This window comes from Dasypus novemcinctus, chromosome 4, assembly GCF_030445035.2.
Source record: "Dasypus novemcinctus isolate mDasNov1 chromosome 4, mDasNov1.1.hap2, whole genome shotgun sequence".
In the NCBI taxonomy this organism is placed as follows: domain Eukaryota; kingdom Metazoa; phylum Chordata; class Mammalia; order Cingulata; family Dasypodidae; genus Dasypus; species Dasypus novemcinctus.
In genome coordinates, this window is record NC_080676.1 from 155,323,097 (window position 1) to 155,346,379 (window position 23,283).

General features: G+C 49.1%; 1 protein-coding gene across 2 annotated transcripts in view; it reads right to left on the reverse strand.

Moving 5' to 3' along the window:
• RUNX1 (RUNX family transcription factor 1) overlaps positions 1 to 23,283 on the reverse strand; it is a 243,819-nt gene that overhangs the window by 53,340 nt on the left and 167,196 nt on the right. For both annotated transcript variants that reach the window (XM_058296203.2, XM_058296204.2), the window contains one exon: positions 14,463 to 14,567. In XM_058296203.2, the coding sequence (XP_058152186.1) occupies positions 14,463 to 14,567 (105 nt within the window). The remainder of the gene's footprint in view (positions 1 to 14,462; positions 14,568 to 23,283) is intronic.

Below are 23,283 nucleotides of genomic sequence, written 5' to 3' on the forward strand. Positions count from 1 at the left end.
CGGACAGGGGAGGCCTGGGGCACGGGAGAAAAAGGTCCAAGAGGCCCTGGACCCTGGCCGCGGCCTCGAGCCGGGCCCTGGGTGCTCTGCTCCCCACTGGCCTCCTAAGCTCCCCACAGGAGATCTCATTCCCGGGCTGCTCGGCCAGCTCTGACAGTTGGCAGAGACGCCAAGCCTGTTAGGACAGGACGGAGGTAAACCGAGGGCCCTTTCAAGGTGGCGTGATACTGCAGTAAATGGCTGAATGAATGCAGGAATGGATCATCTCCCTTCCCCAGGCTTCTGGATGCTCCTCAGGCAGCTTGTAGGGCCATGTCTACTCCTCCGGCGTCTAAAGAGGGGTCTGGAAATCTCCTCCCCTATTGAAAAGCACCTCCTGCTGGGTCCCCAGGGGCGTTCCCAGCAGCAGGGGGATAGTATCTGAGCCTGACTCCCCTCTCCCATCCTAAATGCCCACAGAAGCCCTGGGCGGGCCTTCGGGAAGCAGGAAACCCAGGGGGCCCGTCACAGTCCTTGGACAGATGGGCATCCAGGTACTGGCTGGTCCAGAGGGTCCACGCCATCCCGACCACTCTCAGCCCCTGACCGCCTAATTGTGAGAAAGCCAAGGGAAACAAGCTGGGCTTAGCCCTACCTCGCACTGTCCAGAGAAGAAATTTCCAGGTTGTTTTGGCTCTGGCCGCCTTATTCCACGGCAGGCTTTCACCCACTGCTATTGGCGTGAGCCGGGAGCAGGGCCCTCTCCCAAGCTGGGAAGGGGTGTCAGCCAGGAGGCCACCCCTCCAGCTGCCCCAACAGGCCCGCGGCTGCTCGCCCCGGAGCTCCTAAAGAGCAACAACAAAGCGATGGAAGCGTGGGTCGCTTGTGGCTCGTGCCAGGCGATGATGGGAAGAACTGCTCTGTTTATGGCCCCTACTTCCCCTGGTGGCCGCACCTGTGTCAGTTAGGGGAGGCAGAGCAGGCGCTCGGGGCCCGGTGCTTCCCACAAACCCCCAGTCCTTTCCAGGACTGACAGTCACAGACCTTCCCTGGCTTGGTGGGGAGCCGCTTCTGACCTAAGTGGTCCTGAACACCCGAGGAGAGCAGCCTTTCAAATGAACGTTTTGAACTTCTCTCTGGCTTTTAAGCTCCCCACACAGTCCCTCTTCTGTATGAGCTCTCGGGGGGTGCCAAAGCCAAGCCTCAGCTGAGGGAGACCTCGTGAAGCGCTACGGCTTAGGCTCACAGAAAACCCCAACCCCTTCCCTGCCTCTTCCCCACCCCCCAATTTTTTTTTTTCCTAACCACTCTGCCTCCTTCACTTTCTTCGCAGCTGCAACCGAGAGATATAGTAAAGCTACTGTATAGGATTTTGAAAGCAGGGCCTCCGAGAGCTTTCCAGACTCCATACAAGCCGGTTATTCTCTGCCGTGTTTTCTTTGGCTTCGGGTTAGCAACACAGAATGAGTCAAACAGTATTAACTTTCAATAGGGAAGTGGTGTGGTCAACCAAAGCTGTTTGCGGCTAGATTTTGAAGATAGGGATGGCAAGTAATGAAGAACAGCCCTGAAGACGGAGAGGGGCTGAGGAGGGAGGCACCTCACTCAGGCACCCCAACAATGCAGCCCACAGGACTCACCCACCTTTAGGGAATGGAGGGAGAAATTAACAGCAAGGTTGCTGCCCGGCCCGTTTCCAGAAGAAAACTAGGGACTGTGGCTTGGACAACTGGGCACTCGGTGGGTTGAAGAATGTCTCTCTCTGTCTTTTAAGGTTTCCAGAGTTACGGGGAGATCTAGTTAGCATGATTCCCTTACTCATTCACCCCTGACCCCTGCATGGGGTGTGAGCAGCTCCATGCTCCCTCCCTCTCCCTCTCCCACCAGTCTCTCTCCGCTCCTGGTTCTCTTGTCCCAGATCTTTGTGGTCCCCAAGTTGGGGACTGCAATGCCTCCCCCACCCCAGCCCTTTCTGGAGGACAGAAGATGGCACTTTGAAAGTACAGCTGCTTCGGTAGACACTGAATCGTACCTTTAGGGGCCAGGAAGGACCTTAAGCACCACTGCGGCCCTCTCTCTCATTCTGTCGAAAAGGAGACTGAGGTTCAGAGTGGGGATGTGGGCTGCCCAGCCTCGAGCCTCTTGAGCACCAGTAACAGGCCAGCCGCCTTGCCACCAGGCCGGCGGTTCCCTTGCCGGGGGCTCAGGATTCCTTTTGGAGTTCCACAGAGCAGCTCCCAGAGAGTAGCCCAGCCCTCAAGACTCAAACTTCAGCGGTTTCCAGTTCTTTTTCCCTACATTCAGGCTACCTGTTTATTTTTAAGACTCTGGCTGAATCACTGAAGGAATAGAAGGGGTTTCTCTGAACCTGCTCCCGGCAGCAGGTCAGCAAATGAACAAGGACTTGGAGTTGGCCTCAGGAACTCTACAAGGCTCCCACCTCAAAGCAGCTGCAACTCTGGACTCCTCCTGGGAAACTGGCAGGAAGGCTAAAGGGTGTAACATTTCACCTCCCTGAAATCTAACCCAGCAATCTCAGGCGAGCAGCATAGGGGAAAAAGGGGAATAAAATTAGTTAATTAACTAATTAATTTTAAAAAGCCACGGGGGTCGAGGGGGAGGAGGGATAAGGACTCAGTGAGTTACCCTATGATCTTACATGCTATAATGTGTTTCATCAAAAGGAAAGAGAATAATAGAGTTTTGGGGTAAAAACAAAAGTATTTTGGAAAAGAAAAATACATTAAAAATAAAAAAGCTCTTTTAACTGTTAATGCTGCTTCTTTTTGTTGCCAGCATTTTTAAAGGTTATATAGTAGTAGGCAAAGAAAATACTAAGATATTCTCATGGCAAAGTGCTAACATTTTTAAAAGTAAGGATTCACAGTGGGACTGATTTTCATGTCTCTCTATTTTTCTCTACTATTTTCTTTTCACCAATCCACAACAACATGATGAGATAAAAATCTACCTTCGGGAAACCAAAATCATTAAATTTAAGAACTCTAAGATTTTTTGTATAGCAGGATACACAAAACAATAAAATAAAACTGATTATTATTTAAAATAATAAGCACCAACTAGTATGATACTTTCTAATTAATATACTATTTAAAAAGCACTTCCATATATAGTATCCCAATTAATCCCAAGCAACCTATGTGGTAGATGGAACTTACATCGTTATTCCCATGTTATAGATGACCTAGTAGAATCTTCTAGAAGAGCCTCAGCAGGTCACACAGCATCATGGGTGCTAACATTTAGTTAAGAAAGGTTTTGCTCAAACCTTTGTCTGGAAAAAGATCCCCTCTTTCCAAGGAAGCAGGGAAATATGATTAACATGGTTGTGCTTCTACAGGGATAAATTTGTTGAAGCCATTTCAGAGATTCAGTATTTGGGGATAATAACAGGGAGGGGGAAGGGAAAAGGGCTTTGTTGTACTGAATCCTGAGACTCACTGTACCAGGATTTAAAAAAGAATTATTAATAACTTGGCAATGACAACTATTTGGCCCCACCTGGGCAGAACTGCACTTGTTTTCCCAGGGAAGGGATCTGGGGTGCGGGAAGGGGACCCACTTGTTTCAGGGAAGGTGCTTTGGTAACAGCATCTGGTATTTAAGGATAACTTCTGTGCCAGGCATCGTGTTAAGACCTTATCTGAATTACTTTATTCGACCACGGCGCGAATTCCCTACCACAGTCAGCTCTCCAGGCTGTGTGCTCAACCACTGCTCCAGCCTGCCGCTCGGGCTGCCGTATTTATTCCTCACATTCCCAGCCAGCTAGGCAGCCACAAGCCCATTCTACCGGTGGGCAAACTATGACATGCAGCTGGTAAGGAGCTGGGATTGGCCTTGAAGCCAGGTCGGGTGAACCGCAAACTCCTCTCTCACTAAGTCAAGCCCGGCACACTGCCTAGCTCTGGCTCGTGCTGTGTTAGCAATATCAGGGATGAGTGAAAGGACACAACTTTGCATATTTCCCCTTAGCTCTTTAAAATAGATGAACGGAAAAATCATAAAACCACTTGAAAGATGAACAAAAAGAATAAGGCACAAGGATTAAATCCAAAGGGCACCATGATTTTATATATTCTCTCATGAATTCCTTTCAAATGTTTACTTTGCATCTCATTTGACCAGAAGGCTGACTTCTAAGCCAAAAACCAATAACCAAACAAAATCTCAAATGTTTAGCATTTCAGGGTACAAAGGCACATGGAAGGATTTTTAAACAGCCTGGAATTTAGTCAATCCTTCCTTTATAGGAATCTGAGTATATGTAAATCACAAAAGTACCAAACCCATGTATTGCCTTTAATGTGCTTTATCTGGGTCGAGGGAGCTGGCGGATTAACTCAATTATGTTGCTTAAATAAATGCAAAGTGAAAAGAAGTTTGCATTTGGAACCTAAATGTTTTACCTTGTCATTTACCTGCAGGTGTATATCTAAAATATCTAGATATTGACTACAGGAAAATTTCCAAGTGACACTGCATGAACAGTAGAAACTGATGAATATATATCACATGTAAGTCGTACTATGGAATAGACATTTCATATTCAACCAAATGTCAGCATCTTGCACAATACAGCCGTACTGCGCAGGATTAGATTATATCTAATTTGCCCCAACTTTATTGCCAAGTTTTGATACTTTTGTAGCCAAAAAGCAAACCTTAAAAAAAGTTTTTAAAAGAAAAGAACATGGAAAGAATAGAACGCAGAAATTGCAACTTAGCTCAAATGATGTTAAACACAGATCTCATATGAGAGGGAAGGTTTTACTTATTTAAATGGAACTTTTGGATTTTTTTTGGGGGGGGGGCGTGTTCTATGAGTCGTGAGGTATCAAATTCTTACTAATGTCTTTCCTAGGTACATGGCCTGCAGGAAAAAAAACCAAACCTTCAGGAAAATCCAAAGGAAGTTCCTCAAAATGCAAGATGGAAGTGGCTAGGGTATGGAAAAGTCCTAAATCTACCTGAAAGCCGAGAGGCAGCCACGTTGTAATGCACTAGGGGAAGCGGGGTGGGGGAAGAGGCATGCCAGTCGCAGCCCCTCAGCAGGTCGTGCTCTGCGGGCACCTGCCGTGGGGCTGGCTCAGCGGCACAGGGCCCAGCCTGCTTCTGCTTGTCCGCGGTCACCACTGCCAAAGGAGCGACCAGACCACAGGCAATGGCGCCTGCTCAGCTGTCCCTGGTCAGGGCGGCTCCTTCGGCCACCAAGTTCATCAGCTGCACACTGACAAGCCAGGCACGCCCAGAGGTGTCTCCAGCTCTCTACAGCTGACAGTACTTGGCCATTGAAATGCACTTCATAAGGTCTTTGGGGAGAAATGAAGAAAAGCCATTTAGGACCTCCTGAATTTTCTATACCTGCAGAGCTTGGCTGGGGCCAGCAGTCCAAGCACCCTCAGGGTGAGCTGCCTTCACCTAAGAATTCGGATCCTAAGAGAGGCTGCCACATTTTGCTTCCGTTTTCCAGGATAGCGTAGAGGGGACTCTTGTAGGGCCATGCCACACATACATTGAAAAGGACCCGCAAGTTAGATTATAAGCATCGACTTTCACTGTTACTCAGATAGGATTTTATCCACTTGAGTTTTCCATGAGGTGAAGCATTTGGGGACAAGGACGTTTTACCCATTAGGGGCTTAGGCACAGCGCCCAGAGCATTTCAAGGGCTCACAGAAATGCCAGAAAAGAAATTTTACTGGCTCTAAATATAAAACGAAAAGGGCAAAAATCAAAATTTATAAATATTTAATGAAATTTGTCTTTTAAAGAAAGGCCGCATTATGTCAACTTCGTTAATTTTTACATTGAGGACTCACAGATCTTTTTCTGTTTAGGGTTTTCACATTTCCAAGGGGTTCCAAGCTAACGTTTTCCAAACACTTACTGGTTCTAAGCGGTTCATAAGGCTAACGCCTTCGCCTCAGGCCCCTGGGCTCAGCCCTGTCACTGCCCCAGCTTTACCGACTTGGTCAGGCTGGTCACGTCCCTGGGTGTCAGCCCTTCCACAGCTAAGAGGTGGGGAAACGGGGATCTCAACTCCCGACCATCAGCACGTGTTGACGGCAGAGAAATCAGGGCCATGAGAAATTAAACAAGATGGTCAACCACCACACCAGGGAACCAAGAGTGCCAACAACTGCAAGCAGAGGAATTACATCCATCATCCATGTGAAATCCAAGCTCCCTCTTGATCTAGAGGTGGAGGGGACATCACCATCCCAGGGTCCACAGGATGGAGGAATAAAATAAGGATTAGAGTGGACTTACTGATATTCCGCTATAAAACTACTGTGACTAGTATCAGAAGAAATTGTAGCATTGAGGTGGACAAAGTGGCCACAGTAGTTGCTGAGGGCAGGGAGAGGGAAGAAGAGATGTGATGTGGGGGCATTTTTGGGACTTTGAGTTGTCCTACATGATATTGCAGGGTCAGATGCTGGACTTTATAAATCCTGCCATAACCCACTGAATGTACTGGGGGAGAGCGTGAACTACAGGGTAAACTATTATCTGTGTAGTGCAGCAGTGCTCCAAAAGGTGTTCACCGAGTGCCATGAGTGTGCCACAACGATGGGGGAGGTTGTTGGTGTGGGAGGAGTGGGCTGGGGGTATGGGTGGGGGTATATGGGAACTTCTTATATTTTTTAATGTACATTTTTTTGGTGATATATCTATCTTCAAAAAAATACAATTTACAAAAATGATCGGGTAGAGGAGTGGGGTATATGGGAACCTCATTTTTTTTTAATGTTCTCTAATGTAAAGTTCTTTGTGATCTATTAACTTTAATAAAAAAGTATAAAAAAATTGAAATGAGTTGCTCGTGACCAGGTAATTTAAAAAGCAAATTGTTGTTATTATTGTATTTTTTTCCCTTGAACCAAGTAGATTTGGAGAAGATTTACTGAGCAGATTGTTTTAGAAAACCAACAGCTAAACACTGACAAGGTACATAAATATAGACTGAACTTTTCAGGTTAAATCCATGCTAGTTCCCAGTTGCTTGTAGGAAAACAGGTAAGATGGAAATGCTGTCCTGACCCTATAGCACGCACAGCAGACTGCAGAAGGACTTCCACGCCATTTAACAGGGCTGGGCAATGGCACTGAAGCAAGGCAAGCACTGTGTGTGGCCCAAGCATGCCCTGCTCTGAAGAGCAAAGCCTCGGCTCACCCCCAGAGGCTGTGTGGCAGACAGAGCTTTCCCTTCCTTGCCCACGTTCTCCCAGTGAAATCTTCATTGGCAGGTGCCTTTACAAGGAGCTGCCTGGCATGCTCTCCCTGCTCAAACGCTGTGCACACCCAAGTGGCTTCAGAGAAAGTCAGGGTGTTTTCTGATGCCTCCTGAAAGCAAATTATTTTGAAAAGCCCTTTCAAAAATGCACAGCAACAAACCTGTCTGATGAGCCATCTGGGTGCATGTTGCTAGGCCCCGTAGGAGGCAGGCGGGGCCCCCGGGGAAGAAGGCCTGAGGCCTGGGTCCCTCCGGGGCCCTGTCCATGGGCAGCCAATGGCTCTATTCTGCTGAAAATATTTTGTTACCCCTTTGGAGCGGGCGCTAATTTAGAGATTATCTCATCCCATTGCCTGGTTATACCGAAGAGGAAAATGAAATCTAAAGTGCTTAGGATAATTACTCAAGTTCACACCCACGGACCAGGTGGCGCCAGGGAGAAAACCTGGGTACCCAAGTCCCCAGTCCAGGAACCCTTTCACAGGTTTTAAGATTAAGAAACTAGAGCCTGAATGCAGATGGGATTTTTTTTTTTAGCACTTCATATAATAAATTCTAACAGGGGTGTTTTATTCCTTTAAATCTCCACCTCACTGGTGTGGTGTTAGAAACAGCGATATGGTTTCACCATGGTCCGGGCAGACAGAAGGGTTCAGGTTAATGGTTCACATTTCATTTCAAGTTTTGCCTTTTTCCCCCTACATGAGACTGGGAAGGTACATAGATCATTTCTTAGGGTTGTCACTGGTACTTGGGTGGGAATGATGTTTTCCTTCCTTTCTGCAGCAATGCAAATACCACCTAAAACTCGTTGTGCCTTCCGTATAAGATAGGGCTGGGTACCAGCTGAGCTGGGTGTGTGCATTTATCAGAGACTCTTTCCAGGATCCCTTTTCACTCCCATTTGCTCTTTGTCTGAATTAAGTCCTTGGAAAAGTCAAGGGCCAGGGAAACCTTTCTTCATATAAAAATTCTTGGTCAAATTTGGTGGTACTAAAAATAATCAACAGAAAAGGATTTAAAAATTCATGGGAAACATTTAGGCATGATTATGATCAAGGCTTTAAAAACAGCTTCTGCCAAGTTGTAGTTTCTGGATAGCTTGGCATAGTAAGAATGACAGTGCCAGGTAAAATGCGTTTAAAATTGGGGAGGAAGGTATATAAGTGAGCACAGCCTCTTCCACCTCTGGCTCTCTGTGTCTCGCCTACTTTATATTTGGGTGGGTGGGACAGAAGAGTTATTTCCTTTTTCCTTTATGGATTAGGATTTCATCTAGAAAGAACTAACATGCAAACTGGATATTTGAAGTCTCCAAAGAAGAGGGCTTCGGCAGATCACCATTTGTTTTCGGGAAGATAGACTTGGAGCAGTTCCCAGGAAACAAGAGACAGTGGATAGAAAACTCCAATCCTGAGATCACAGATCTCAGAATAAAAGCACCTTGCGCTCATTCCGCTACGCAGCTGGGAGCAAACAAGGAGGCTGGGAAGCCCTTTGCCAAAGAGGGGAGCCACTCAGACAGTTCCCTGGGTCATTTTGTCCCATTATGGGTCTTTACTGCATGGCGATGGGGTGGGGAGTGCTCGATGTTGTACACCATCGCTGCTTCACACTCCATTGAAGCCTGGTCCCCAAGCAGATAGATGGCTGTACCGTGGTGACCCACATGACCTGTCACCTGACCTGCCATGTGACATGGCCAGGTGACCCGCAAGGCTCCATGTTAGGTACCACCCTGGGGGAGCCTCTGCTGAGCCCCACCCGAGGGAACAGGCTGATTTCCTCCCATCAGCACAAAAATGACATCTGCCAAGGCTCCATGGTTCTGCTTTCCGGAAGAAAACCAGATTTGAATCAGAATTGTTTTGAAAAACTCCCCACATAAAAAAAAGCAGACACTTCAGGACAACAAAGCTCTGCTAGCAGGTGGCATCTCTTAAAAGCAGACTCTGGAGCCTGTGGATCCCAGTCCCTGCACTGCTCAGGTTTAAATTCTGGCTTACTAATTCCATAACCTTGGGCAAGGTACTTGATTTCTTTTTTTGCTTCAAGGTCCTTATCCATTGTTCGGAACATTATATAAATCAGTATCATAAAGCATTGTGGACCAGAGTTGGGCAAATAATTAGCACCATCTAAGTACGAGCTATCATTACGATAATTAGGTATTTTTATGATTAAGAACAAATGACATAGAATTTTTTTAGGAGGTACCAAGGATTGAACCCAGGACCGCATACATGGGAAGCAGACGCTCAACCACTGAACTACACCTGCTCCCTTAAATGGAATTTTTTTTTAAAAGAGGTACTGGGGATTGAACCCAGGACCTCATCCATGGGAAGCAGGTGCTCAACCACTGAGTTATATCCATGTCTCACCCAAAATCCTCAAGATTGAGGGATGAACAAACATAAAGAGCAAATGCAACTCTGGACTAAAGCAGACATTATTATTCTAGCAATGGAGGAACTTGTATCATTGCTAGAAAGGCAGTGGCCACCAGGAGTTCTGAGGGGAGGGAGAGGAAGAACAGGTGTAACGTGGGGCATTTTGGGACACTGGAATCATTCTGCATATTACAAGACAGATATCAGCCATTACACATTTTGTCAAAACCTATAACATTGTGTGGTACAAAGAGTAAACCATAATGTAAACTATAGTCTATGGTTAGGAGCAATGCTTCAATATGTGTTCATCAATTATAACAAATGAACCATACTAATGAAAGACTTTGTTAATGGGGAAAAGTATTGGGGGGGAGGGGATGGGGTATATAGGAATCCCCTGTATTTTTGATGTAGCATTTATGTAATCTAAAGCTTCTTTAAAAATAAAAAAAAGAAACAAATTTAAAAAAAGAACAAATAACATTTCTTAAATAACTATATTTCACTCAATCAAAAGAGCAACCCATAAACATGATGTTCATCATGCCACACTTCACTGGACAACGTTGGTTTCCAATATTTTTAGGTCCATTAACCCCATAATTTTACAAGTTCCTTTCATGCATTCCTGTTTCATTTGAAACATATACTCGCTACATATAATGATCCTATTTCTGTATATATTATACATTTGTTATTAATATTCAATATTACCGAAGAAAATGAGGTTTATGCGGCAAAAATCTTAAAGTTATTAAAAAAGCAATCTAGAAATGAGGTGTTAAGTCCTCCCATCGACCTATTTTAACTATAACTGTCTCAAAAAAAAAAAAAAAGATTTGTCAACAAGAAGGCTAGAGCCCCAGAAAATAGCATATTCTAAAGTCTTTAATTATTGGCATAGCCTTGCCTCCCGGTATTGTGACTCTCAAGAGCTCAAACACAACCATCACTGTGAAGGACTCTTTTAACCCGAGGGCAGAAGTTGCCCCAGAAATGGCCAATATTTGCTTTCATAACCTTTTGAATTTTTAATTAAGTTTCTCAGTGTTCCAGGTGTACTGGGTACCTGATTGCATAGATGATGCCTTATGACATCAGATCAACTGCTCAATCCACACTCCCAGGATGGGGACCCCTGGTGGGCCACGTAGGGCCACAGAAGCTCACTTCCCTTGACCCCTCTGAACCAAAGTACCTTCCTCTAGGGCACTGAACTAATCCACAAATTCACATTATTTAGTGAAATATCTGTAGGGATATGTGGCAGTATGGCAAAGCATAGTATTGTATGGTCACACTAAATTCCAGACACATGGAAGAGCTAGAGGTTTTCATTAAAGCCACAGGAATAGAAAAAAGATAAATAAAGGCAATGCTCAAATAACCCTTCCCTTGAAAAATCCTATCACACATCTTTCAAGCGTCAAGAGAAGACTGTCTCTCAAGATGTTAACAAGCTCCTCGGGGTTCAACCTCGTCTCGGGGCACAGGTCCCCAGTGCTGCTTACTCGAACCCATCCCTGGAAGAGGACACCTTTTGATGGCACACTTCCCCATAAGAAGTTTAATGTTTCAACAATTCATAATTCCTATACTGGTCTGAGATAGAAAAAAATGCAATGGAACGTGGACAAAAATGCAGCAAGTTCTGACTCATTAAATTGTAGGTCAGCTACTGTGAAAGAGCAAGAAGCCATCGGAAATGAAAAAAACATTTTCGGTCTCTGTGGAATCCACTTTTTATTACAACTTCACTTCTCAAAACCCTCAAAGTGGCTGGGAGACATCAAGTTATCCCATAGGAATGGCCAACAGACTGGTGGGGTGTGGTCCTTTAGTTTCAGTCCTGTACAGGATTACCAGTGTGGCAGGTTGAATGAGTCAAGCTTTCCCTCCAGTTTTTTGGATAAATACTTCAATGTGAAGGCTCCATTTGCCTTTTCTACACAATCTTAGAGCTCGGACCAATTGTCATGTAGGCCAATTCCTCCTTTTACACATAAGGAAACCAAGGCCAGGTCACAGAGTTTATAGTAGATGATGTATAGACAGTATGGTATACAGATGGAGAGACGAATGGACAGATGGACGAATGGACAGATGGAGAAGAGTACAGGATTAGGCATCAGGAGCTGTCCATTCTATTTCTGGCCTCATTACCAGCTAGTTCTTCTAACAAACCATTGCCTTTCTCTGCCACTGCCTTGTCTTATCTACCAAGCACTAGGCCTGAAAGCTCCCTCAGGCCCTTCTAACTCTCTTTGACTTCATGAAATAAGAAACCTTCTCAGAACTATTGGACTTGGCAATGCCAGGGTCATGTTTTCCTGTGGCACCCAGAATTTACCACACCATACTCATGGGAGGGACTTTGGAATTCTCATAAATCCACAGGAGAGGTATGAGCAGGAGCTTCACCAGAGGAAAGAAGATCTCACCTTGAGTCAAGACGTTCAAATCATGAGAAAACGGCCTGCTAAAATTAGCAGCGATGACTCATCATTGCTTCATAGAAGTCAGAAGTAGCCAAGTCGCCCTGGGAGTGTGTACCTTTGGCTTTTTTCTAGATGTCCCTTATGAAATGTGAGACTCTCTACCTGGGGCTATAAAATCTCTTTATATTGTACATATGCTTATTACCACCCATTTAATTTCCCCTAACCCTCAAATTCCATTCGGCTGGAAAGACTCTGGGGAAATGGGTGTTTCTTTGGAGCAAATCCCTCCTGTCTGTTAAAGGGCTCCTCTCAACAATGACTGTTTTTTTAAGTTATAAAACAGCATGAGGCAGAGTAAACTGTATATACAGGCAGGCCCTTACAATCCCACAGACATCTTTTTTCCCCTCTGACTGCCAATTCTTAAAAGTCAAGGCAGCCACCATTTGTATTTTGAAGCTCAACCAGTTCTGTAGTTCTTTGAATGGGACAGGAAATGCTGGGAGTGGGGTGAAAACCGTCCTCTTTTATGCACAACAGAAGAAGAGAAGAAGAAGGTATAATGGAGGTGTCGTTTAAACATCTGCCTCCAGGCACACAGGCATTTGAACTGTCCAAAACTCATGGCTGCTATTTTCAAAGATAGAGATTTTACCATCATCTGAGTGAACTTTTCTCTAAATTGAATGACCCCCAAAAGTCAACTTTTGGACACCCAACAACTGCCCCGCCCCCCGCCCTTGGCAGTCATTAAAACGTAAGCCTGCTTCTTGTTTGGGCCTCTGTGGAGAGCAACAGCCGCCTTGCTGTTTGTGTTACGGCTAATGTGGAGGCACGATTTGTCTTGAGGACACCGACGGAGCCTCTGCGGCGCTGCCTGTTTTGTTCCGCTCGTGTGGTCCCGGGTCACAAAGAGGAATCTGAGGGTGTTCCCAAATCCCAGAGTTTCCTGAGTCAGGGCACAGCCAGAGGAGAAAACACGGAGAGGGCCCTTGGGGGGAAATGAGGTCAGATGCGTGGGGAGTCCCTGGGCACGGCAACTAGGAGCCAATGGGGCACCCACTTGTGGGCCCCTGGGAATGTTGAGTCAGCATCTGGGGGTGCTTGCAGGAAGTGTGTGAGATGCCTGGAGGCCGAGAGGCTGCTACAAGCTGGGGGAGATCCCCGGGCAACCTGAAGACAGCTGGACCTTGGGGGTCTGCCACAACAACCACGGAGAGGGTCGGGTCCGGGGCGGAGGGGGCGGCAGCTGGAGGGGCAGGCTCAGCGTGCTTTAGTGGGCATCGCTACCATTTCCTGAGCTCATTCTCTGCACCAGACACAGAGCATTACTTCGTGTAGCCTTATAAAGCTGCTCTCACTGTCATTCCCATTTTCCAGATGAGAACCCCGAGGTTTACCGAGGCTCCCTAACTTGCTTAGGGTCCCTTGGCCTGCTATGAGCCAAATCCTTAACCACTGCCTTTTACGACCTGCTGCCGCCCTCCCCGCGGTGGCAGCCCGTAGGTTCAGCACAGCACCCTGTCTTTCAAGCCTGTTTTTCAATAACCTGCACGCCCCGAGAAGAGAGAATGTAATTTTCCACCAGCGACCCGATATGGTTTGGAGGCGGGCAGACACCGGGTGAGGGCACCGGGCAGTTCCCCAGGCCTGGAACCCTAACCAGCCTCGGATCCTGAAAAAGGGTGTTACCCTTGTGTTTACTCAAAGATAGTCATTAAGTCACTGTGAAGACATCTTTACTGCAGACTAAACAACCCCGCTCCTTTTTTTAAAAGCTTTCCTCACAGGAGCTATTTTTTTGGTACCATCTTTCTATATTTACTGGGTTTTCCCTCAGGCACTCTTCTATCCTCCCATTCTCTATTTAAAACAATCCCGTAATGCTATTTTGATCTGTGCCGCAGAAAGAAAAGGGTAATTTTCATAGTTTTCATCTCTGGCCTTAATAAATGAATAAAAGGCCAGCGGCATGGATGGGAACCAGCCACTTGGGGTCCACTCTGACCCTCGGGCTTTGTCGTGGGCTGTCCCTGTGCCAGCCCAGTCTTCTCTCACCTGCTGTTTGTTTCTGATGCTGCGGAACTCGTATCTGAGGGACTGGCGCTCAGTCTCATGCAGTCCTACAGCGGTTCTAACTTTGGTCAACCTGGTTTCCTTCTGCCCTCTAAGAGTATGCGTCAGAAAGAGCCCAAGGCTTAGAGGCACCCTCTGGGGAGTGAGAGGTGTCCCCTGTCCCATCCTAGGGGTCTGACCTCCCCCTGAGGTTTTACCCCCATTCGAGCCACTTTGGGTGAGCCCAAGGATTCAGAGACACCATCCCCGAGTGCAGCATCCTGGCAGATGTACTGGTCCCAGGCAGGGGGAGGGGGGGGTGTCACTTACTTCTAGGTTCTCTGGGCCCATCCACTGTGATCTTGATGGCTCTGTGGTAGGTGGCAACTTGCGGTGGGTTGGTGAAGACAGTGATGGTCAGAGTGAAGCTTTTCCCTAGGAGGAGACAAAAAGGACAAGCAAGGGTGAGGAGGCCATCTGAGTCCCTCTGCTTTCCTGTCCTCCACATGGAGGGGTGACGGTGACGTCAGTCCAAGGGACTGGTTTTTCCGCACACCCCTCGAGCCTGGCCTTGCTTCAACCCACCAGGGCTGCCTATGGTTTCTGTCCAGGTGGAACATCTCACAGAACCAAACGGCCTTAACTTAACCACTGGGAAACACCAGGGACTCAGAGAGACGACGATTTCCTTTCTCTCAAGTCAACACCCCAGAGGACCAAAGAGTAAGAGGACAGCTTTCTTTTTAAAACTCAGGGCAAAAAGAAGTAAGAAAACAAAGCCATACCCATCACTCCCCTCTAACTTTGAATGCCAGAATTCCCAAGTTTGAGGATAAGTGAAATCAGAACCCTTTTCTCCAGTAAAAAAAAAAAAAAAGTAATTGTGGGCTAATTTCAAGTATTTTATAATGCAAGATGTTGTCAGAGGTACTTGTGGGATTGGCCGGAACATAACTGACAATTAGTGGGCATCAGGATATGTACTTGACCGGCTAAGAATAAGTAAGTCCTATTAATGCAAATACGGACATGGATTTCCATCTAAACATCTTACATACACTTAGGAAAGATGAACACATCTTTAGTGCCTGTGTCTAACAATTTAAAAATATTCCAGTCACATCACCTAAAGCGGCCTGACCTTGGACAAGTCATCAGCTTTCTCTGTGTCTCAGTGTTTCTACCTGGGAGAGAGGTACATGCAATTTTACCTACTTTACAACAGTTTTGGCGGACAGCAAGTGAGTTAACTTAATGAAAGCTGTTAATACTGTATATCTGGTACATGGTATTAGAAGGATGTGTTGCGTTCACATCTTTTATTTCTCTGTTTTTCTCATAGCTCTGTAATAGGAGCCTGAGGTCTGACTGAGTAAGATGCAGTCTCCTACATCAATACAGTATTTCCTTAATTAACACCGAGTTTCTCCTCTTCATTGTGTAGCACGGGACGGAAAAGAAATGAAAGTCAAACAAAACGTGCTCACCCCTTCCCCTACCCGCTCCGAAAACTATTTAAAAATCAAATCGCCTTCCTCGCCCAAATTGGAAAAATGTTAATGATTGTCATAAGTGTTTTAATACCGAAGAAAGCCACAGAAAAATGCTCGATGAACATGTAACCCTTGTCCACAGGCAGCCCGCGGAGCCTCAGTCATGACAAGTCGCCAGGAAACGGTCCCCGGGGATTTGCCTTCTGTCTAGATGAAAGTCTGTGATAAATAGAGCGGCTGCGAGGGATGGCCCGGGCACGAAGGCGAGGCGGGGCAACCACGGGCCACGGCCGGGAGGACCCCGAGGGCCCCCAGGAGCGGGGGGGGGGGGGGGGGGGGCGCCTTGCCCTGTGTTCTCCCGCCCCGTGAGCCCGCCGGGTCTCCTCTGGGGCTTGAGGGAACCCCCATTTTGGGGGCATCCTTCAGCTGTTGCCAGGCGATGGCCCTGTGATGAGGGGAAGCGGGGGCCGGGCAGGCCAGGCCCTGCGAGGCGGTGCCCGCGGCGGGGAGGCCCCCGGCGCCGCGCACCCCACGGCCCGGCTCTGGGACTGCGCCAGGAGCGGCGTCGCCCCCGAGCCCCGTCCCGGCCCAGCGCCGGCCAGGGCGGCCCGCTGTCTCCTCGGGGCCGAACCCCAGAGCCACCCTCGCGCCTCGTGGCTCCTGTGCGCCCTCGGCCGCCCCCGCCAGGCGCCTCTCCTCACAGGCCCCCGCACGAGCCCCGCTGCCACCGGGCCTTCTCCCTAGCCCAGGAAAGGGGCGCGGGGCCCGAGCCTCCCTCCCGCGCCGCCTGCGCTCCGCCCCTGGGGTGGCCCTCCTGACTGACGGCCGCCGCGGGGGCCGCCGGGAGCCGCTCGCCGCCCGCTCTCGGTCACGAGGTGGGGCAGAGCGGGCTTCGTGCGTGTGTGGAGGCCCACAGGGTCCCTCCCCGGAAGGCGGAAGGGAGGAGAGCGGGAGGGGTCCAGGGGGCGGGGGCCGAGATGACAAAAGCCAAAGCGCTGTAGTGCCCCTGGGACCCAGCTGGTCTAGGAGTGTGTGCCAGCGAGAGAGAGAGAGACAGAGAGACAGAGAGACAGAGACAGAGAGACAGAGAGAGAGTAAGAGAAAGAGAGAGAAAGAGAGAGAGAGATTGGGGGAGAGAGAGAGAGCGAGAGAGTGAGAGAGAGACAAAGAGAGGGGGGAGAGAAAGAGTGAGAGCGAGATAGCAAGAGAAAGAGAGAGAGTGAGAGAAAGAGAGAGATTGGGAGAGAGAGTGAGAGTGAGAGAAAGAGAGAGAGAGAAAGAGAGCGAGAGTGAGAGAAAGAGAGAGAGAGACAAAGAGAGAGGGGGGAGAGAGAGAAAGAGCAAGAGAGCGAGATAGCGAGAGAGAGAGAGAGAGAATCTTCGTCTTCCAGAGAGCATCAGGTTTGGGTCTCTGTGTGGCCCTGTGCACCCCACGCCACCTTCAGCTCTCTGATTTTACCTCCTGGGAACTCAGCCACGCAGGAATGTGCACCTCCAAGTACAGCCACGTGTACGCCTTTCTGTACTTCCCTTGGTTGCCCACAACTTCAGTATTTCAGAGATTTCATAAAACCACCAGACATTGTTAGAGGTGCTCTCGGGGCTCTCTGAGTGAGCCCGTACACGTTGCGGTGCATTTTACCCCTGCATGGCCCTCCTACAACCATCCTGTCCACGATTTCCTAAATGACCACAAAAACAGTTGTCATCACAACACCAGCATCTTAAGTTTGTGTAGAGCTCACAACATTTCAAGCTCCTCCCCGTATATTCTTTCATTCGGCGACCACAATCATCTCACAAAATAAACAAGATCAGTTTGATCGTCCTCAATGAATAGATGGCGAAACTAAGGCTCAGAGAGGGTCAGTAATTTGCCCAAAGTCACACAGCCCGTACATGCAGGAGAATCCAAACCTCCCAATTTTGTGCCACTGTTCTTTGCAACGGTGTCACCAAGGTCATAAATCCCCATCTGCAATCTCAGAGGAGGCAGCCCCAGGGCTCCTGATACATGGTACTTTATCCCTGCTCTCCTGCTGCCCAAGAAAGAGCAACTATTTCCAGTGGCTCTAACATACACATTATGTAACTCGACCGTTAACTGTGAAAGTGGGTTAGAGTTCAAAAGCGGTTTCATCCTGAGTAGAATTTGGCTTCCTGGCAGTGGAGAGCGTCATGACGTCCCCCTGGTTAACCACAGGCTGGCCCATGTAATCGGGAATTAAATCCAACCCAAGTGAAAATTTGTGACATCGTTGCTCCTCATTAATAACTCTATTATTTTATCCCCATTTTAGGTGCAGCCACTAGACGTTTCCCTCCAGCAGAGGCTACAGAGTTGAGCATTTTGAGCCCGCCTGAAGGTAGAGGTTTTCAACCAGCTCCCCTGTGGACTCCTGCTTATAGCTTTGAAGACACAGACACACACCATTATCTTACGGCTACTACGACCCCGTGGCACAGGGATGACCTTTTCATCGCAGGGGCACGTGATATTTTTCCTCTGCGTGACAACTCTGCCTTCCACTTCCTTTGTGCTCTTCCGACCGGAGCTGGCCCCGACCTTGACGGTGGGGTCCAGTCCCCCAGTGCCCACGGCTGATGGCTGTCCCTGCTACGGCACGAGTGGGAGCTGCCCCCCGGAGCACACGCGTGTGATTCGCTGAATTCCTTGGGTCTGGTATTTCGAGTGTGTGGGCGTGGAGCATGGAAGACTCTCACAGGTGTTTCTCAGGGACCTGTCGCCAAGATAAGAAGGCGGCAGAGCGAGCAAGGGGGACAGACTGGCTAAAAACAAAAACAACCGCTGTGACAATTGGTTCTCGCGGGTCAAACGCAGGGGTGGGAGGACTGGGCTACTACGGTAGGGACAGTTCACCTTTGTGCACGTAGCCTGGCTGGAGGGGCTCAAAGGCTCCAGGAAACACTGGCTTTGGCCCCAGGGGTCAAGCAGGGGTCAGGTCACACTGCACCATGACATGATACTGAGACTGTCCCTGCCGCTTCCTGCCCCAGAGGGCAAGCCGCAGGTGCCACCAAGGGGACTCGCGGTGGGAGGAGCCAAAGAAAGAGGGGGAACCCCCGAGCCCCTCCTTCTGCTGCTCACAGAAACCCCCGGAGAAAGCAGCCTCGTTTCTGTCCAACGGTTGGGTTCGAGGAGAAGCCCTATTTAGAGGCGGTGCACAAGAAGGTGGGGAGGGCCGAGAGGAGAGGGGAGGGAGGGGTTGTGTGACTTCTCTTTGGAAGCAGCACAAGATAAGAACTTGATCATAAAATCCCAGGGAAGTGGAAAGGCACAGGGCGATAACTAAGACTGTCAAACCGGACCGCCTGGGTTCAAATCCCAACTCTGCTGTCTGCTGGCTCTGTGACCTTGGGCAAGTCACTTAACCTCTCTGGGCCTCGGCTTTGTCATTTGTAACATGGGGGTCCTCACCGTCCTTCCCAATCACAGCATTGTGTCGGGGTTCCATGAAATGAGGCACAGAGCAGGAATTCAGGAAATGTCAGTCGAATGATCATTAAAGGCTTGCTACACGTGATTTTGCCAATACCCGGAGCTCTGGGAGGTTCCTGGAGGAGGAGCAGGGGATGCAGCAGCCGTGGACACCTGAGATGGCAGCAGGCTGGGCAGGGGAACGGGGCCCAGGAGGCCCGTCGGAAAACCTCCACGCTCCACCACCAGCTCCCTCCCGCCCCGCCAGCTGGCGGCCTTGGGAGGCACACGTGTGGCCGGCTAAGGCCCCGGCAAACAGGCCAGGCCACACGCTCCCCGCCGGAGCACGTGCCTCCCCCCGAGTCGCCAGGGTGCTGATCCAAATGCCAGGGCAAAAGACGAAGTGCTTTATTTAGTTTGGAAGAAGGTCACAGGGTGCGAGCCTTCCCGGACACTTGTCGCCGCCGCGACACGCGGTCCCAGGGCAAGGCGCGGCTCCGAGGTCCCCGGCCAAGGCTTTATTTGTGTCTTGAGGATGACAGGCGCCGGGCTGGGGAGCTCTGCCGCCAACTGCGGCCTGATAAACCAAGGCTGGACACTGCCCTCCCCGGCCACACCTGGGAAGCGGCCAACCCGCAGGATTTTTGCGAGTGTGGACACTGCTTAAGAGGGAGGGGGCAGGGGTACAAGGTTCCAGGAGGATGCGCGACTCAGGGAGCATTCTGTGCCCAGACGGGCAGTAGGGTCTTTACAAACTCATGCCCACCGGTGTCACCGTGTCATTCGGTGTCAAGGGCTGTCCCAAGGGGTGGCCCTCTCATTCGGAGATGATTACACAGGAGGAGGCTGGACTCTTTGGAACTACGCCCCCGTGCTGGCCCTTCGGCCACTGAACTCTGTCTGCTCACTCTCCTTGCTGCAGGTTTGGTCCCTGAGTCCTCTTCTCCTTTTGGGGGCAGTTTCAGTGGGATGTGAAACTCGCCCTTGGTCACGCAGCTGGAGGCTGCAGGCACGAAGGCCCCTTCCCCCGCAGCGGGCAGGCTCCCGGGCTCACGCAGCCGCCGCCTCTCTCACTGCCCAGGCACCTCTGCAGGAGCACCCGCCGTGCTCCCCAACGGGTATGGGCGAGGAAAACACAAAAGAGAAGAAACGCAGCTTTTTAATACTGAGAAAGCCCGAGGAGGCTCTGGTTTTACTCCCTTGAAAGATAGGAAATCCCAAAAGATTTTGAAATGCTGAAGGTGGATCTTTTCTATAGATTAGGCCAGGCCTAATTTTAATCATGAATAACGAAAGTATTAAAACGAATGGAAGGGGAGCACGCGGAGCTCATGTGGTTGAGCACCTGCATCCCACGTTTGAGGCCTAGGGTCAATCCCTGGTACCCCCGCCAAAAATTAAACCGTTAAACCGAATGTATCCTCAGTTTTTTTTGGGGGGGTGGGGTGGGGAAGGTAGTGGTGGAGACTCTGTGTTTGGGGTATTTTCCACGAGGTGTTTTTCATTTTTATTTTTCACTTTTTCGCTGGAACAACCTAAAAGCTCAAATTCATGCTTCTGCTCTTCTTTCATTTCCTTACCCAAACATTTACCACTAGTTGTGAGAGTGGAGCAGGACAATTAACTTAGTTGGGGATTTCTGAGTAGGCTACAATTCCTTCAACTTCTGCAGACTTTCCTGGTTTCTCCAAATCAGGGGATCTTAATGAGAGGTCAAGGGGGTCCGTGAGCTTGAACTGAAAAAAAATCAACTTATTATCTTTATTTTCTCCAACCTCTAACTGAAATCAAGCATTTCCTTCACCTATGAACATATGCAATGAATAAATTATGGTAGTATTTATGGCACCTGACTGGCAAAGGGGGCCGCGGAACAAAACAGGTTTTGAATCCCTGCTCTAAACTGAATTGGAATTTAACTGCCTGTGTATGTATGCCTATGCCATTGGTTTTGCAGATCCTTTGATCCAATCGTGTTCGCAAAACTGAGACCAGGGGCCAAACTCTTTGGTGCAAAGGTAGCCTCCAACAGTTGGATTAAAAGTCAGTTGCTGGAAATGCAGAACTCACAAACTCCAAAGAAACAGCAGGTGTTTGGAATGGTGAGTTCTTTGAAAAATAGCTGTCTGACTTAGAGGGAACTGAAGAGAGGCAAAGTGTTTTCTCTGAGGATGTTCTAGAAAGATGAGTTGTTTAAGGGCAGGGGCAATGTTTTATTCATCTTTGTATCCTTGGTTCCGAGGTAATAGAAAATGCTTGCTGGATGAATCAACCCATTCGTCTGTAAACTTTCAGTTTGCTAGCCAGTTCTTTATGATATCTAATTTCACTTCACAACCAGGGCTCTCCTTTACCTTGGCATGGGTGTGCCGTGTTTATGCTTTTCAACTGCAGGTAGGCGAACTGTTCAGGCTTACAAAAGAAAAGGATGGGCAAGCCTTTTCCTTCCCGAGGAATATTTACCTAACCCCCAAAGCACTGTGGTAGGCACAGGTGAATTAGAGTTTTCTTTCCCTAAATTTCACGGTTCTTTTCTCACCTTCCTTTTTCCTCTGATATCACAGTTCCCTAGTATCTTGGTTGAGGAACCAAGTTTCACTCCCTTTAACCCAAAGACCCCTAAATTCACAGCCCTCCTCAGCCCAAGACCTGCTGCGCTGGTCTTTGGTACTGGGCAGCCCATTAGGTGGCTCCTCCGAAGTACCTGGTCTCTACCAGTTGGGCCACACACTTGGGCCAAGGGTTATGCAGGGGGGGGTGACCAAAGTGGCTTCCCAGGGCTGGCCTGGGCCTAGCCCTGACCTTGTCTCCTTTTGCTTCAAACACTCAGCCCGATGCCACGCGGCAGGGACGAGGGAAGGCAGCCTCGGGCCCTTGGTGCCTCTGGGCTCTCATGGCAGCTGCTGCAGGTGGGAGCAAGGGCAGGTGGGCACAGAGGATGAGCAGGGAGAAGGAAGCTGGCAGCAAGGCCGGGGCAGGTGGTGGGGAGGGCCCCACAGGAGGCGACCACGGGGTACAGCGACACTGAGCGGGCGGGGCGTTTGCAAACTGGATCTACGCCCATCGGAGGCTGCCCGGAAAGAGAAACAGGAGTTGACAGTGTCAGAACTGGTCTCTAAGCCGCCCGGGAACCCCCTAAACTTCCTTCCCATTCTTCAACCTGCAACCCAAGTTTCTTTCTACGATTTTTATCAGGTCACGGGCTTAAAACCTGTTGGTGGGTGTCCATTTCCCTCGGGATCAGACCAAATTCCCAGCAGGGATTGCAAGCCTTCCACCTGCTCTCCCACCTCACCCCTGCCCAAGGCCTCCCCGGGCACAACATGGCAGCATCTCTCAGCCGGGTGGACCGGCTTCTGCTCCCTCTGCTCTGAGCAGCCCCCTTGATGTTTCACCTGCAGAACCTCCTCGAACACCTGGGTGTCTCAACGGAGAGGCCACCTGTCCAGGAAAACTCTCTGCCCCCTCTACTAGATTACACACCCCTACCATTTGCTCCTGCCGCGCCCTTCCTTTGTGACACCGACACGGCCCCTGTGGTCGCACCCCCTCGCTCGCCCCTGGAAGCTGCAGCTTCACTTTGGTTTTTATCTCCAGGGCTGGCCCAGGGTCTGACCCCAAACACATTTCTGATGAGCGAGAGCACGAAAAAAATGAAGGAATGAAATGACCTCATTAAATGAGCTCTGAGCAAATCCCTGGTTCTCACAAAAGAGTAAAGTATACTGTCCTTCCCTGATCTGAAAAAGTCCAAAGCCTTAGCCCGACGCACCAATTTTCAAATAAAGGGCACAACATCCACGACACGGTCAGTTTCAACAGCTGCTTCAAGTCATTATTATTAAGACTGCGTTTATTTATGAATATGTATAAAATTCCTGCTGAGGCTTCGGCACTCTTATTTTACTAGGTTCTTACTAGGATAAAGGCATATAAATGCCTTGCCACCAAGGAGTGGACAGTGTAAAATGCCGTCACACCTAACTTTCTGGTCCAGCAGGACTCGTGCCTCCTCCCACCTGTGCCTCCTCCCCTCAATGCCCCCCCCCCCCAGCAGAAGGAAGAACAATCCAAGTGGTGTGCTGGCTCAGGCTCTGCTTCCCAAGCCTTGTTACAGACCCATCACTCCTGTGTATTATCCTGACCACCTGGGAGATGTATAAAGGCACAGTTATGATACCCATTGTACAGAGGCAGAGACCGAGGCCAGCACTTCCAA